General features: G+C 49.1%; 2 protein-coding genes across 2 annotated transcripts in view; one reads left to right on the forward strand and one right to left on the reverse strand.

Moving 5' to 3' along the window:
* The first annotated feature begins 1,404 nt into the window (after positions 1-1,404).
* Positions 1,405-10,093, forward strand: MAP1LC3B (microtubule associated protein 1 light chain 3 beta). The gene is made up of 4 exons (XM_014874457.2): positions 1,405-1,696; positions 4,168-4,223; positions 6,507-6,613; positions 8,554-10,093. The coding sequence occupies exons 1-4, from the start codon at positions 1,657-1,659 to the stop codon at positions 8,726-8,728; spliced, it is 378 nt and encodes a 125-aa protein (XP_014729943.1). The 5' UTR covers positions 1,405-1,656; the 3' UTR covers positions 8,729-10,093.
* A 138-nt stretch (positions 10,094-10,231) lies between these two features.
* The window catches only part of ZCCHC14 (zinc finger CCHC-type containing 14), a 49,669-nt gene continuing 45,354 nt past the window's right edge, over positions 10,232-14,546 (reverse strand). Inside the window, exon 13 of the mRNA XM_014874456.2 lies at positions 10,232-14,373. Within this exon, the coding sequence (XP_014729942.2) occupies positions 14,318-14,373 (56 nt within the window). The 3' untranslated portion in view covers positions 10,232-14,317. The remainder of the gene's footprint in view (positions 14,374-14,546) is intronic.

The following is a 14,546-nucleotide window of genomic DNA, read 5'->3' on the forward strand; positions in this document are numbered from 1 at the left end:
AAGAAGAGTCCCGTTGACACAGAAATTTGAGATTGCTGTTTTAAGTTGCAGAAGTATCAGTGTTCTGCTGGCCATCCATGTCTCACCTGCTATCCCTGGACAGTGATGTGCTGGACAGAGCAATCACACACCTTAGGGCTGCATTTCCTTGTTAGTCACATCTTTAATGGCCTCATAATGACAGGCCATGGGAACTACGTGACCCTGAATCACAAAATGAGCTAATGAACTCTCATTCCTTTGTGTGAGTGCAGATTCACTCCAACTTCAGTGCATCACTCCACCCCAAAAACGCAGAAACACTGATAATCTCTAAGATGGTTAGAAAGCTGTCCTTCTCCCTGTACTCCTAAGGACAGTCCTGGCCACAGCTCCCTGTCCCTTGGATTGTATACAGTGAGATCGTGTCACCCTATTGCTGCAAAATCATCCTTAAATTTCAAAATATGGTGCTGGGAACGTATGTGAGAGAAAGAGAGAGAAAGAGAGACGCAACTGAAAGGCTCCAGCCAACAGCTTGTGTCAGAAAGCTGCTAAGCAGGAAACAGTTGGGCAGTTTTACTCACAACGTGGTATCTGTGACTGAAGTTGTGATTTAATCAATTCCTCACAAACTGCATGAGACTGGGGGGTGGCTTCCAAGAGAACTGGAGCACCTGCTCCTAAAATTTTGTTCTTCAAATGTAAACTCTATCACGTATTCATGTCAATGTGAAGGCAAACTGGTGACAGGTCATTGAACTTGCATTTCTGCATGGAGAAAAGGGCTTAAGTGCTTAAGTGCTCATGTTGAAGGGGATGTTGTGGGTCACTCCAAGGTGGCCATGGCTGCAATCATGGAATACCTGGTTAGAGGGGACCTCAAGGATCATCTGCCCCAACCTTTCTTGGCAAAAGCACCATCTAGATAAGACAGCTGAATCTTTTAAGTGCCCAGCATTGAGGAATCCACCGCTTTCCTGGGGAGATTGTTCTATTTTGTTGCCGAAGGGGAGCATGGCAGGGCACCAAGGTGACCATGGCTGTGTCACGGCCTGGCACTGAGGTGGCCATGGGTGTGTCACTGAATGACGAACACACCTTGGCACTGAGCTGGCCATGGCTGTGTCCCCGAGGACAACACGGCCTGGCATTGAGGTAGCCACGGCTGTGTGTCAGTGAGGAGAACAGGGCCTGGCTCTGAGATGGCTATGGCTGTGTCACTAAAGAACATGGCCTGGCACCGAGCTGGCCACGGCTGTGTCACTGAGGACAACAGGGTCTGGCACCAAGGTGGCCATGGCCGTGTCACAGTCTGGCACCGAGCTGGCCATGGCTGTGTCACTGAGGACAACATGGCCTGGCACCGAGCTGTCCATGGCCGTGTCACGCCCTGGCACCAAGACGTCCATGCCCGTGAACCGCAGAGCCGCCAACACCCACAGGGCACCGTGACATTCCCACAGCACGAGGGCCGTGTGTCACCGAACGAGGAAACACCGCCATGCCCCGGTGCCACACTCAAGATGCCGGCGGGCCGAGGCGGAGCCGCCGTGACGCGCGGATCAGCTGACGGCCGAGCGGCCGCGGCGGCGCGGGGGGCGGGCGCCGGCACTCGGAGGTGTCCGCTGCCGCTGCTCAGAGCCGCCGCCGGGCCCGGGCCGAGCGAACGCCGCCATGCCCTCGGAGAAGAGCTTCAAGCAGCGCCGCACCTTCGGTGAGCGCCCCGGGGAGGGATGCGCGGCTCGGTGGGGCCCGAGGGTGCTGCCGGTGCTGGAGGGATGCGGAGGGGGAATGGCCGGGGAGGGGAGGACAGGGGAGGACAGGGGAGGGGGCCGATGGCGGTGGGAGCAGCGAAGATCCCCGGGAGGCTCCTGCTGACAGCGGGGCCCCGCGGGTGGCTGTCCCGCTGTCCCGGCCTGCTCGGAGCTGCGGCGGAGTCAAAGCCCGGCCCGTCCTCCAGGGTTGTTTATTTATCCCGGCGGTCCGGGACAGGGGGGGTGTAGCGGTATGGCGAGGTGCGGGCTGGCACTGGGAGCTCTGCGCTGGGAGAGGGGTTTGGGGTGGGCACATCTCTTCGTGGCATCATCTGTTATCGACTGCAAAACTCCCAGGAGCCTGGAAACATCCTCGCTGTGTGTGTGTGCCAGGAGCTGGGCCTGCCCTTCCCTCCGGTGTCTGCTCAGTGTCCGGCGGCCTCTGCGCCAGTGGCAGCGGAATTAAAGCTGCACTGGCAGCCGGTGCCTGGCGCGGGCAGCGGAATTCTCCACCCGGGCAGCCGCCCCTGCGCTGGGGCGTGCGGCTCCTGCGTCCGTTCGGCTGTCGAAAACTAGCAGGGCATGGAAAAGAGCTGTGTAATGATGGCTGGGAAAATGAGATTAGTCCCTTCCGAGAAGGAACAGCCTCGATAGAGCCGCGCCACGCTTCTGTGTGTGCGCTCGGGATGGGAGCGGAGCAATCCGAGGGCTCCGGATCTGCCCATGTGTGTCAGTGAGCGAGGCTGAAGCGCTGCGAGGGTAACACGAACTGGCAGCGTAACCTATTTCTGCATGAGCTATAAAATCCCGTACGTGAGATGGAATTGGTGGAAGTAATTGATCCAGATTTTCCTTTCTTCCTGCCTTTGGGTTAAAGTCAAGCTGCTTAAGAGAGCCTTGCCTTTGCTGATGTGGTAAATGTAAGCTGTTCCCTGCGCTGGAGTATGTTGATCTGACAAAAGTCTGTGTTTATGCTGCCCCTTTTCTTGGAGCCTTCCAAAAGTGTTGTTGACCCCATCGCCTGTCAGCAGCCTCTGTTTGCAGGTATTAAGTTCAGCTAGGATGGCAGCCAAGCAGTTGCCACTGCAACTACTGTCGTCAGAGAACAGTGTTTATCTGTGGCTGACTGGGGCCTGATTTTGAACACGCCACACACAATAATCTCCATGATTTGCCCGGTTTATGTTCCTTCTACTCCAGGGAGTTCTGCTGAATAACATTGCTGTGAACAAACCTGTTCCAGCTGAAAAGTTTAGTGCTTGCCAGGTGGATGGTTGGTCTCACTCTCTCCACGTATCTTTTGTGTTTCTGGTTAATCTTAAAAAGTATTTTAACGAGGTGGAACTCTGCCCTTGGAGCGCTCCTGCTGGGAATGTGGCTCGGGATTTGGGGTGGCTTTCAGGTGAAGGTTTCTCGTGCTCCTTGCCTGAGCTCTGCTTGATTCACCTGCAGCTTCAAGCGGTGATTCAGGGCAGCTGCATTCCTCGCCGGGCTCGTGGGGAGGATGTATTCCATGGGCACAAACACGGACTGGGGAGACTGAGGGATGTTATTGCTCAGTGTCCTGCCATTAGCATTCCAACGGGGAGCTGGCCTAAGTGCTTCTCTCCCTAGGCAGGTGCGTGTTCAAGCCGTGATGCAACACTAAATCATCCCTCTCGGAACCTGAAAACAGCCTGGAAAGCCCCGTCCTGCTGAAAAACAGAGGGGTTAAAATTGAGGTCACTGAATCTGAAAGTAGGCATGGGACACACAGATGAAAGCAACCGGGCTGTTTACTGTGTCTCGTGTACTTTAGCCCGGTTCATGATATCTGTTCTATTAATATTTCTGTGTGAGGAGAGGTGAACTTTATCCTGAAAACTGGCACGGAGAGTGGCAAAATGTGCAGGTCCGGCAGAGGCTCCAGCAGCTCCTGCAACAATGGGTGCGGCCGAGTCAAAATAAAACCTGGAATTCAGTAATGTGAGAGCACACGAGGAAAGCTGATGCTGCCAGGCTTGGGCCAGTCCCGGGGCTCAAATAATTGTTGACCATTTCCTCTTCTGGGACCTGACAGAAATAGCACAGGGTATTTGGTTGTTAACTTGGGTGGTGTAATTTGAGGCCTTAGCTGTGTGAGGTTAAATGTGTGCTTCAGTGGGCAGAAAGTGAGGGGGTGTGGGGAGCAGAGGATCTCCTTTAACACTTTCTAGGAGTGCCAGGCAGGTGCACACAGCGCTTGTCACCTTGGGTTAAGGAGCAGGGGATCAGCTGTCACAGGAGAGGTTGTGCTCCTGATAATGCCGGCCCATTTGGAAATTGTTTTGCCTGAATTTCCTCTTCTGGCTTTTCATGACACTTGGTCACTCTCTTCAGCAGTGGGGAAATAAGGAAATAACAGCATTAACTGTGAATATGTAAACAGATTTTTTTTTTTAATCCCTTGCAGAACAAAGAGTGGAAGATGTACGACTGATTCGGGATCAACATCCCACTAAAATACCAGTAAGTCCAGTTCTTTTAATTTTTTACTTTCAGTTTCCAGTCTCGTGTTCTTTTTAGCAGTTAGAAACCTGTGAAAGAACTGTCCCGAGGAGACCAAATGAAAATGTAGCTGTTCAGGGTGGCTGAGGCTGGATTTCAGGAGCATTCTCAAGGAGTTATTCTTATTCTCACAGTTGCTGTGGTGGAACAAGGTGCTCACAGGGGCTGGAGGAAATGGCGTTTCCGGAGTTTGGCAGTTGTGTGTTGCAACTTGGGAGAAAACCACACCCCAGCTGAGCTCTGAGATCCTCCTGAGCGCTCAGCTCTCCTCTCTGTGGTTTTCTTCTCTGAATTCAGAGTCTTCAGAGGCTCACCAAGAAGAGTAGACAGGAGTGTAGAGGCAGATATGGATTTGCTCATCAGCTGAGAAGGACAGAAATGCTTTTCTCCTGGGAATGGGCCTGTGTTTAGGTCTCCAGGAATGCTGCTGGGCTGTCCAGCTCACTGGATATCACCCTTCACCTTGTCACTCTTCAGCTGCTCAGCTCCAAAGGCTGCCTAAGTTTGTATTTTGTTTTACTTACGGCATGCTGAAGGTTAAAAATGCAGAGAATATCCTACAAGCAAAAGGCATGGATTGTGTTCTGTCACTGCTGAGTTCTTCAGCAGAGGGAACTGAATGGGACCCTCAGCCTTTGGCTCTGTGATGAGATTTGGTGACCTCAGTGTGTGGAAATTCTGCTGTGAACCAACTGCTGCAAACTGAGCAAGCTCACTGGCAGAAGCTGCTGTAGAAACAGAAACCGAAAGGTTTTCAGCTTTCCTTGGGCTTTCAACCCCTTCACCTTGGAGCTGCCACTGCTGCTTCCCTGTGCAGCTGGGCAGAGGAACAAGGAATACTTCACAGCAGGGATTTTCTAATTTTTTTGGAATGTTTCATTTTTCCAAAAGGCGCTTTCCTTGCAAATGTGTTTCCTGACAAATATTGCTTTTTCACTCACCTTTCGGAGACCACTTAGCCATAGTCCCCAAGCTCTGTGACCACAGATTGAAAGCCAGGGATTTATGGCAAAACTCACTTTAAGTTAACCATGAACAGGTTCCAAACAAGAATTCAGAGGTACCTAAGGAACTTGCTGGACATGTGGTGATGCAAACTCCCAATTATCCCTGCTGGGATCCCTGGAGTCTTGCTGGGCCAGTCACTGCCTCGTTATTGTCATTAGCAGTTCTGGATGAGATAAGGTGGCAATGTCACACTAAATGTGCTGTCAACATCCTTCATTCTGCTGTTGGAAATATCTACTAACTGCTTAAAAATAGTGGGGCTTTGTTACCCAGAATAAGCCAGCATTTATTTCAACTGATGTAAGGCTCTTTTCTCTGGTAGAATTCAGTCAGTCTCTTCACCTGTGCAGCTTTTTAAGATCAACACGGCCAGACCCTGTGAGCATGGAAAGGATCCAAGGGACTGGTGTCACGTAGCTCCTGTTGACTGAACATCAACAAACCCCACATGGCCGTGGAAACAGGAGCACCCAAGTTCTGAGATCACTTCTTAAAAGCAGGAACTACCCTCAGTTGCTGGGCAGGGTGTTCCTTAAATTGGGAAATCTGCAGTTTCTCTGTGAATTAAGAGGTTATTACATAGCAATCCTGGCAGAGTTAGTGGTTGCTGAGCATGCTTGAGGAAATTTTCTCCTTAGTTTGGAAATTGGAGGGTTTATACCCTTGCAAAGTAGCTTTTTCTCATGTGTTAGAGGAACCATAGGAGGTGAATGGAACAGCAGAGTCATCTAGAGTGGTAGTTCTTAAAGAGATGGCCTAAAAGTGGAGAAATTCCAGTGAAAACTGCTTGATCTGGAAGACTTCTATAGCAGCACAAACCCCTGGTCAGCCACTGCAGTGTGTTAGAGGGAAGTGGGCTTGATCTTTCCTTGGATTTCCTTGTTGCTGGATAATTCAGTGCTGGGTTAAATGATTGCAGTAAAGGAACTCTTTGAGAATTGCACTGAAGCTGTGGATGTGTGCTGTAAAATCCTTATGTGTTACCCTTCTGTGCAGTGGCTCTTGCAAACAGAACAGAGGAGCACGTGAAGATAATTAATTCTCATGGAAACACAGAATTATTTGTGTTGGAAAAGACCTTTCAGATAATAATTGAGCCCAACCATGAATTGTTGCTTTTCAGATTGGAGATGCTGCATTCACAGATGAAGGGAAATGGAGCTGGGAGGGGGGAGATGAGGGCACCAGACACTGCTCCTGCCTTTCACATCTTCTGCTCTTTGTGTTTCTTCTCAGGTGATCATTGAAAGGTACAAGGGAGAGAAGCAGCTTCCAGTTTTGGATAAGACCAAGTTCCTGGTGCCAGATCATGTCAACATGAGCGAGCTAATCAAAATTATCAGGTAGTATTGCTGGGATTCCTGTGTGAACTGATCAACTTCGGGCTCTGATGCTCTCTTAATTCCCCCCTGGTGCACTTGGGAGGTCTAAATGGAAAATTCATCTCATGGGCACTAGGACAAATCCAGGAGAAGGTGCTTTTCCTTTTGCTTTGCTGGAAAATCCCCATTCTGAAGAGAGCTGGGCTGGTAGTCTGCTTCCAAGAGAAATAACATTCCCAGAGCTGTAGGAGGGAGCTGGGGCTGTGAATCCCTGTCTGACATGGGTCCTTCTGCCCAGGGCTCCAGCTCTTCCTGCTTGGCTATTTTGGGATGCCTCCTCTCTTCTGCCACGGAGTCCCCCTTGGGAGTGGCTGCCTCTTCCCACCCACTGGCAAGGGGAGTTTGGGCTCAGAGCCAGAGCTCTGTGCTGCTGCTTGGGGATGCTGTTGGCATCCTTTGGGAACTGAAGTTTCCCTCAGTGACAGCACTGAAGCCTGGGAAACACCAACTCAGGCCAGAGGGTTTCTGCCCTGGCTGCTTGCTCAGCTTACAGGAAAGGCAGAGAGAAACAGCCTCGAGTGGAAGTGGTGTGGTTGAAAACTGTGGTCGGAAACTCTGTGTGGTCAGAATTTCTGCTCGAAGTGCATCTCTGCTGGCTCAGCAGCAGTGTTTGGTTAGGAAGGGTTCTCCAGTGGTAAGTGGGAAGTGAGCAGCAAACCAGAGCTTGTTTTGTGATGGTCACGCTGCAGCAGGTGCTGGTTCCTGGAGGCCGTGGGCTGTGGGAGTTATCCAGAGTCTCCAAACAAAAACTGTCACAGCCAAGTCCCAGCTCCTACAGGAGCAAGAAGGGCAGATAGGGCTTTGGAGACAGGAACCAGGTTGCTCAAGTCATCCAGAGTTTCTCAGGAACGTGAAAGGCCCTGGGCAAAGAGGTTAACTGCAGGCTGAAGGATTTTCCCACCTTTTTTCTCTGGCTTTACTGTTAATAAATAACTTGGTACCAGCCAGACTTGGGCCTCAGCCAGCTCCAGTGATGCACAGCAAAGCCCATCCTTCCCAAATCTTGGAGAGCTGCTGCCTTCCCTCAGCCTGCTGTCTCTGGAGTGATTAGAGTCTGGATTTGGAAGGGCGTCCCTGTCCAGGGCTGTGGTTGGGAGCTAAATAAATCCTTGTTTCCAGCTGCTGCTGCCCCTCAGCAGCCAGTGGAAGCAGCAGGAAGCTCTTGTGATCTATTCTTTCCTTCTTGCTTTGGTGGCAGCTCCACACTCCCGAGTTGCTGTTGCCCACTTGGTTTATCAAGTGGGAGGGGAGCTGCTCTGTGCAGACCTGCTCTGCAGGAGGCAGTTTAGCAGAAATACCCATTTCCTCTGAGCTGGAATGATCCAGGGAAATGCAGAAATTAGCTGTTTCCTGTGCCAGGCAGTTTGTGCAGCCTGTTGCTCCTTGCCCTTCCTACCATGCTTGTCCTGGAGGGAGGGAGGAGGACAGGGAGCAAGATGCTCCAGGGTTAAACCCAGGTCGTTACAGAGCTGGAGACAAAGTGAGTTTAAAAGTTGCCCAGGTTTTGCAAGGAAGCTCTGCCTGTCCTTCTAAATCTTCCCAAGGATCGCTGGGTTCTCATTCCAGTGAGCTGCAAGCTAAAGGTCCCTGGTTATGCCAGGGGTGCTTCTTCCCAGTCCCTCCAGTTTAATGCCTTTTTCCCTTGAGTGAGGGCTCTGCCAGTCGATGCACCTACCTGGATTTAGTGGAGGAATTCTGTCCAATTTTAAGGGACAGGGCTGGGTGGGGACATGCAGGGAAAGATGCCCATAACTGAGGCTGCAATGAGATAAGCTTAATCTAAATCCTTCCACCCCAAAACCATTCCCTTTTTCTCTGCTATGACCTCGCTGCTGTCAGTGTTGAGGACTGTCCGTTGCCATCTGTCCTTTGTCCCCTTTTCCCCCCTCACCCCTCCCCAGGCGACGCCTGCAGCTGAACTCCAACCAGGCCTTCTTCCTGCTGGTGAACGGGCACAGCATGGTGAGCGTGTCCACGCCCATCTCCGAGGTGTACGAGAGCGAGAAGGACGAGGACGGCTTCCTGTACATGGTCTACGCCTCCCAGGAGACCTTTGGAGCAGCAGCTTCTGCCTAGGACAGCAGCCCTAGCCTAGGATTTGGGTTGACCCTTGGCCATCACCCCCACTCTTCCCCACGCACCCCCCAGGGAAAGAACCGGATGTCACCCACGCTCTCAGTCCTTAGCATAGTCTTGCTTTAGCAGGTGTCTCATCTCACCTTGCCTTGTTTGTGACTATTAAACAGTACAGACGAGCACCTCCAGCTTTGAAACCTGCCCTTATAATAATAATAATAATAATAATAAGCCACACAGGCACATTTACAGGTCTGGACCTGATGAAAGGAGCCCAATTGTGCATGTGACACTTGCAGAGAAAGGGACACTCGATTTACTTTTAACAAGCAAACAGGCACCAGGAAGGAACTAAAGTGTTTCCTGTGAGTTTGCTGGAAAATCTCCCTCCGATTCCTTAAATATTTTGGTTTTAAATGGGAAGGTTTCTCATGAGAGCAAATGCATTTTAATGTTCCAAAGGGGAGCATTTTCTTCTGCAGCTCCATCAGCCTCGTGTCAGCGCTGCAGGGAGTTAAGGCAAGTGCTTTGGGGTGAGCTGGGGAAGGACAACTCTTTGTGTCTCCGGTTTTTGGGGCGCCGCACGCTCAGGGGCGGTGCCGTTTCTGGAATACTCATACCAAACACCACAGCTTTATCGTAGTTTTAGGAAGTGTCTAACTGTAAAATGCACACCCAAACAGGTAACACTGAAATAAACTCCAGTCTGTTATGAATTCCCAATCCCTGTGTGTTCATCTGAGCTGGTGATCCTTAGGATCCTTAGGATCGTGCTCCTAACCCGGAGGTCGGCCGTTCCCGTGCCTGGCAATCGGGAGAAGCAGCTCAGGGCCGGGAGGAGTCGCTGCCCAGAGTTGACGAACAAATGATTTGTGGCACGGCCGGAGGCTCCTGGGCAGGGAGCAGGCTGTGCACAGGGGAGCTCTCCCTCCCGTGGGACAAACCTGTGTTCGTGCAGTGCTGTCCAGCGAGGCGTGGCGGGATCCCCGCGGTGTCACCGGTGTCACCGGCGGCTCGGCGCTGACGGGGACAGAAGCAATACTACAGCGCCTGGCACTGCGCGGGGTGCACGCGTTGTACCTCCTCCTCCTCCTCCTCCTCCTCGTTCCTCCACTCTTTGCATGCATCTCCTTCCTCCCGGGGCCCCCTGCCCGTTTTTTATTGTCCTTTGTGTTTTTACTCCGACGTGAACTTTTCGATGCAGCTTGTTCTCTGTTTTAGTTCTGTTCGTGTAAGAACTCGTTTAACTCATTAACTGACAAATGTACTTGTAATTACGACGTGATCGACTGATATTCCTGTACAAAATGTTGCTTTTTTAAAATTAATACAGTGCTGATATGGATGGATTACATCCCAACTTAATTCTGGCTCGTGTGGTTATTCCTAGGCATTTTCACAGCAAAATAATTAAAGGAATTAAAAATAAGTCCCTGCTACTGCCAAGCTGGAGAAGCCCCCACACAGCTGAATCCCTTTAAAATGAAACCCAATACCAAGGGATTCTGTTTAACTCTTTATTTTCCATACATTAAATTTACTCAGATAAAAACATTCTAAAAATGTACAATTTAACTTTTAACAAAGTATAATAAAACATAAAAATCCCAATACCAGAATACTTGACATTTACAATTCAAAATCAAATTAGCTGAATATTAAATATTTACAAAACTATTTAAAATATTTATAAAGTTACATGCAGAATTTGTAATACTAGAAGTGATCGAAGTAAAAGAAATGGCTCAAATGGAGCAGGAATTTTCCTTCATTCCTAATGGAAAGTTATGTCCAAGAGAAGCTGTTAATCTGCACTTGAAAACACACAGGATTTGCTTTCTGCTTCAGTACCAACACAGTTCTTGTGTACATCAGGAACATTTCAGGGGAACAAATGGGTAATTCCAAGGGTTTATTACAAGAGCTGTGGGGCCTCAACCAGCCAAAGTGATTCCTACTCTCACAAAGGCTCCATTACGTGGATTTTTGTCCAGATTTGCCCGTGCTCATCCCATTTACAGGTGTCCCAGGCTAACCCAAATCCAGTGCTCCAGGGTCCCTCTGGCACAGCTCTGCTCCCCTGCAGGATTTTGGGAGGAGCTTTGCCCTGCCTGGTGCCCCAGCCTGGCTCATCCCGGGGTCTCTGCCCTGGGATCTGGGGGGATGGCCAAGGCCTGGTGCTGGACTGTTACTTTGGGAAGTCTGGTGCTTAATTTGCCAAGATTTAATGACTGTGGTATGAAAAGGTTTCACAAAAAGCTGAGTGTGCCAGAGCTGAATAAAAACTAGTTTTGATAAACTTTAATAATGGTTCAAATATAGTTTTCAATAGAAGTCGGGTGGAACCCTTGATCAGTATCTTGGTTCCCTCTCCTCCCTCTCTGCTCTCCCTGTTAGGGTCAAGCCCAGAATATTTATTAATGCTTAATTTGCAGGGTGAGGAGGAGTTTGCTGGAAATTCCATCCTATTTCGAGTCTTTCCATCATCCAATGGAAAATGCAGCTGGAACTGCAGCACCTGCTGCTCCCTCCCCTGGGAAAGGCTCCTCACTGATTCTCTGTGCCCCTGCAGGGAGATGACTGGGGATTCCCTTCCCTCTTACACTGAAAAATCATTCCCATTCCCCAGTGAAATCCAGCTGGAGAACTAATTCTTTTTATACTTGTAGGACAAAGATAGGGCTAAATAACATTCTTTGAAATCTCCATCTTTCAATGTACAAAAATAGGCTTTAAGAACTGGTTCCTTCAGGCAAGGCAGCTGGAACTCTACTACTCCAACCCAAGCTGCCTTGCTTTTTAGGGGTAGAAAGATGGATTTGTGCCTTTTAAGAACAGATGAAGGATAATTTTATGGAATTAAGGTGCTCTGTTCGGACTTACCAACTTTGGTGGTTCTGGGTACAGAGTGGAGGGTGTTCACTGGCAGGTCTGAAGCCCCAACTCTCTGGGATTTGGGGAAGGCTCTGAGGTTGCTGCTGGCTCACCAGATTTTCCTCTCAGGACACTCGTGTTGCCTCCAGGTCCTTCTGGATTGGATCTTACTCCAAACCCAGACCCAACTGTTCCAAAGCGTCCCCCAAACGCAGCCATGAGCCACTTGAAGAAACATCAGCCTTAACTTGACACAAAGGAAACAATCCCAAAGAAAGGAATGAAACAGTTTGCTGGAAACATCAGCCTTAACTCTACACACAGGAAAGGATCCTAAAGAAAGCTCTGGAGAAAGGAATGAAACAATTTGCTGGACAGAAGTTCAGTTTTACAGTCCTTTTGATATGATTTTTTTTTCTGTGATGAAGATCAGACACAACTGTGCCCAGCCTTGGGCAGTAAAACAGAACACACCTGGTACAGAAATGACCTTTTTTTTTTTTTTTTTTTTTTTGCTGCTGCTGTTTTTTTGCTGTTTCAAGAGGGTTTTGAACACTCACATGTGTGTTGCAATACAGTTTCTTTAAATACAATTTTAAAATATTGTTTAAAAAAAGTGAAAAAAATAATACCAACAACAATAATAATAACACTAAGTTTGGCTTTCAGCACATGTTCCAGGCCACTGGAGAGACCCTCAAAGCTGCAAATAGTAAACATGGAACTGCACGTTTTCCTTGGGCATGATGCAGTGGGACAGACTGTTCCTACCATTGTCTCGAGCTCATTAAGGCAAAGTAAATTGCATTGTCAGTTTTCATCCCTTTAGTGTTGTAGGTCTGAAGGTTGTTCATGGGAACACAGGGAACGTCCTCAAACACAGGCAGAGCCAAGAGCTGGGCTGGGGATACACAAATCGGGGGGTTCTTATTGCATAGCAATAAAAAGGATTTATTTTTGTTTGTTTGTTTGTTTGTTTGTTTGTTTCTTTAAACCAACCCTTCTGCAAATTCAGATTTTGGATCCCTCCCTGGGCCGTGTTTGGTTCTGCCCACCCACATTCTGGAGGCTCATGATCCCGAGAGGCTGAGACTGCCCTTGCAGAGACAGGGACACGTTTTGGGATGGCCCAAAATGTTCCTTTCCTATGAGCACGGGCCAGCAAGGGCTGAGCTCCCCCCTCCCACGGCCCCATCTCCTGGGGGCAGCTCTGCACAGCTCCAAACCCTCCTGCTCCCAGAGGACTTCCCAAATCACTGCTCCACTACAAGTCCTATGGATTCATCCTGCTGGAAGGAATAGCTCCAAGTGTAAACAAGGCTTCAGACTTTAAAGGTGTCCCCCAAATTACAGGATGCAAGTATCTCTCTGTCAGACACTTTTACAGAGGAGGCCTCACCCATTTAATGCCGTCAAATTCCCGGGGGGGGCGGGGGAAGGGAGCCATGAGGATTAGGATCTTCTTTCAACCAGACAGGACCAAAGTGTTTCAAATTAGCAGTTCGAGATGGGTTTGGCTTCCTCTCGAGTCCTAATTTAGATTTGTCACCCACAAATGATGGACTAAGTAGTTAACACCAAAGCTACTCATCTACAACCTACTGCAACGAAGGAGGCCGACAAGAAATCCTTCCAAGTCTTGATAATAATGAAGTTTTTACTACCTTTTACATGTTTGACTCCCACCACTCCTGAATCCTGGGCTAAGGAGCCAAAGGGTATTTTATATAAAGTAAAGCAAAAGCTTATCAACTCTGCTGCCAGAGTTCTTAGTTTGATTTTTTTTTTTTAAAGGATGGTTTAAAATTCATTTACAAAAGCAGAATAATAAGGTTTCTGTGAAAGAGACCTATATACAGTAACAGGACGTAAAGGTTTTGTGTATAACAGGAAAATATCCTTGAAGCCTTTATGACTCTGGAGTCTCTGGGACTTGGACCCTTGGAAACTAAGTTTATTCCAGTGCTGGGAAGCCAGCACTAGCTAGTAATAGGTGAGACAATGAAGCACGAGTTTGTTTCCAGAAGGAACCGAAACTGCCGTGTGTGTTCTTTTGGAAGGGAAAAAAAGAGACTTTTTAGGATTTTTATTGTGGAATTAAGTCCCGTAAGCCTGCTGGTGCCAATTTGTAAAGGTTGGAACTTCTTTGCCTCTTGCACTGGTCTCAGAGTGACACTGTCTGCTAAAAGTGCAGAAAGCTTGAAGAGTTTTACATTCTTCTGTAGTGCAATCCTTAAAAATCCCAGAGATTAGTGCCTGATCACTTTTGAAAAAAAGTAGACATTTTACCTAGCCCAGGGGTGCCAAAGTCCTTCCAGCCACTCCTACCTTCCACCTCAGAACAGAGCTGCCCTGGAGTCAGGCCTTTCACCTTGGAAAAGTCCCATTGTGGCAACGTTCTCCAGCCAAAAAAAAAGCACAGGGGATGTTGTACTTCCAGCAGGAACTGCAGTTGGCCAGCTCCACCATCCATCTGTCCATCCATCGGTCCGAGGACACGGAGTCAGGAGTTCCAACAAACAAAGCTTGAATTTGGCAATCAAAACTGGGTTGGCTGCACCCCTAAGCTAGATTTTCTACCTAGTCTAATAAAGTAAAGCACCTTTGGATTAAAAAATACATTAAGCTTAACAGCAACTGGACGTCTCAGTTTTGTGGTTCGATCTCCGTCGCTCTCCATGGCTTTACAGCATCGTGGTGCCAGGTGGGGAAACCTCAGTCTGTGGAGTCCAGACTTTCAGAGGGAGGGGCGTACTTCAGCCTGAACGTACCTGGGACAGGGACAGGGACACAGGGTTACACACCACTCACCTCCCACAGCTCCCCAAACCAACCTGCTGCTTCCTACACTGGAGCTTGGCTGGAATTTTAGGGTTGGCACGATTTTGTTTGGTGGAATCAGAATCCCGCAATGGTTTGGGTGGGAAAGGACTTTAAAGATCAT

This window comes from Sturnus vulgaris, chromosome 12, assembly GCF_052056855.1.
Source record: "Sturnus vulgaris isolate bStuVul1 chromosome 12, bStuVul1.hap1, whole genome shotgun sequence".
Taxonomy (NCBI): Eukaryota; Metazoa; Chordata; class Aves; order Passeriformes; family Sturnidae; genus Sturnus; species Sturnus vulgaris.